Source organism: Nanorana parkeri, unplaced genomic scaffold (genome assembly GCF_000935625.1).
Source record: "Nanorana parkeri isolate BGI_ZX_2015 unplaced genomic scaffold, ASM93562v1 scaffold1106, whole genome shotgun sequence".
Taxonomy (NCBI): domain Eukaryota; kingdom Metazoa; phylum Chordata; class Amphibia; order Anura; family Dicroglossidae; genus Nanorana; species Nanorana parkeri.
The window spans coordinates 141,803-144,210 of NW_017307374.1; the positions used below are offsets into that span (position 1 = coordinate 141,803).

Below are 2,408 nucleotides of genomic sequence, written 5' to 3' on the forward strand. Positions count from 1 at the left end.
TGTAGGGCCTTGGTTCTCAACTGGTGGGTCGTGACCCTGTGTTCAGTGGGTCCCCGTGCGCCTTCCACTTTTCTAGGTGAGAGGCTCCTCAGCCTCCCCTAGCACAGCACTGTCAGTTCTTGCGCCAAGCAGCCATTCAAAATATGCTGTCCGGCGCAGAGTGTCAGCTTGAGGTAGGGTGGGCTCCATCCATATATGCATTGCTTACAGCTCCCTCGCATGTCCTGTAGAGGTGCCTGGACCGGTGTGATGTAACATTCTGGCTCCCGTCACCTCTACGGGGTGTGCAAGGAAGCTGTACAAGCAATGCACATATGGATGGAGCTGCATCACAGTACAGCAGCCCACACCGGACCCCAGGCTAAGGATCCATCCAGTTCTCATTAGGTAGGGAGACTCGGCGGATCTTAAAAAAAGAACCATATTTTTTTCTCTTTGGAGTGTGTATGTGTGAGATTGTGTCTGTGGTTGTGTGTTTTTGAGGACCAATTCACACTAGTACAGTGCGTTATTCACACAGTCCCATGCGATTAACGCACTGTACTTTGCAATCGCACCTACCACGCATTTTGGTGTGAGAAGTGCATTGCCTTGCCATTCATTTGAATGGCACCCCAAATGCACCTTCCACCCACAGTTCTATTGCCCACATCGTAACGCGCAGTCCTGCAATGCCGTGCGTTACATTGCAGTGCAACTTGCGTCACGACTTAATGACCAAGGACAAATGTGGGTCCTGAGGTTACACGGGTTGAGAACCACTGCTGTAGGGCATTTTGCATACAATATCAGCTATACCACATTGTGATTATGTAGCAATAAGTACCCTGTGAATTTCCCTTCCTAGGGGTGGATTTCCTCTCACTTCCTGTTGTCTCAAGGACAGGAAGTGAGATTAAATCTTTCTAATAAGGACACAGACAGCAGTAAAAACCTCACAGTGACCTGGAAGAAGAGGTGGGCACCGCTCGTCTGCACGTCTAACAAGAGCCAACTTCCTGTAATGTACGTACAGTACTACGAACCAGACCCAAGAAGGCGGGCACTCCTCGTCGGCACGAGCGCGGTAGCATTACAACTACTGGAACGGTGCGCAGTACTCTTTGGCTGCAGCCTGGGACCCCCTGCTGTACAGTAATAGCCTCCGTTTGTATGTAGGAGTCGTATGTAAGTCAGATGAAGTCGGGGACTGCCTGTAATGACAAATCTACAAGCACATACTTCTAGATAATTGCAGACTTTGTATTCTTTGCACCTTATTTCTCTTTTCTTCCAAAGTCTTCTGATGGTGGCCATGTTTACTAAGGGCAGATTACTAGCTCTCCATTTACTTCCTGAAAATCTGGCACATGTGACTAGGACATGTGACCACGCACATCATCTCAGGGGAGGAAAATGCAGTCAGGCAAGTACCGTTCTCCTGGTAACTGCCAAACCCAGACACGTCCATCAGATTGCCAGACAGAGAAGCGTGATTCATCACTCCAGAGAACACGTCTCCACTTCTCTGGAGTCCAGTAGCGGCGTGCTTTACACCACGGCATCCCACGCTTTGCATTGCACTTAGTGATGTAAGGCTTGGATGCAGCTGCTCGGCTATGGAAACCCATTCCATGAAGCTCTCTACGCACTGTTGTTGTGCCAATCTGAAGGCCACACGAAGTTTGGAGGTCTGTAGCTATTGACTCTGCAGACAGTTGGCGACTTCTGCACACTGTGCTGACCCCGCTCTGTAATTTTACGTGGCCTACCACTTCGTGGCGAGTTGCTGTTGTTCCCAGTTGCTTCCACTTTGTTATAATACCAGTAACAGGTGACTGCGGAATACTTAATGGCAAGGAAGTTTCACAGAACACCTGAATCCAATGATTTGGAGGGTGTCCCAATACTTTTGGCAAAATAGTGTATTTATTTTTCATTTTTGATGATGGATACTCTTTAACATCTCACTATTGACTCCTCAGGTCTAACTGAACGCCCTCCATATTATAACACGTGGGATAAGAGTTTGTATTTCCAGCATCGTAGGCATGAGCTAAAAGCCATCATGGAGGAACTCAACTTCACAAAGCCGGTAAGAAGAGAGACTGAAATGGTAGATGAGAGGAAGTGGAGGAGTTGGCAACACTGGAGTTTCAAGAGCATTAAGGCTCACCACATATGTTACAATCTGATTGTACAATCTCCTTTAGATCTACCAACAACTCTGTTATGCAAAGCTTTGCCTGATTGGATACAGATTGATTGGATAGATTAGGTAGGTCGTCATATTACATAGTTTTGGTAAATCTAAAGTCGATGGTAGAAAGAATGTACGGTCAGATGGTAATGCTACTGGTGACCCCTACCCAGAGCATCCTGTTTCCTTGCTATACAGTATATCTATCTATATATACTGTATACAGTGT

General features: G+C 47.1%; 1 protein-coding gene across 1 annotated transcript in view; it reads left to right on the forward strand.

Annotated features, from left to right (window-relative positions):
* MYCBPAP (MYCBP associated protein) overlaps positions 1-2,408 on the forward strand; it is a 40,640-nt gene that overhangs the window by 15,691 nt on the left and 22,541 nt on the right. The window contains exon 8 of the mRNA XM_018567866.1: positions 1,965-2,074. Within this exon, the coding sequence (XP_018423368.1) occupies positions 1,965-2,074 (110 nt within the window). The remainder of the gene's footprint in view (positions 1-1,964; positions 2,075-2,408) is intronic.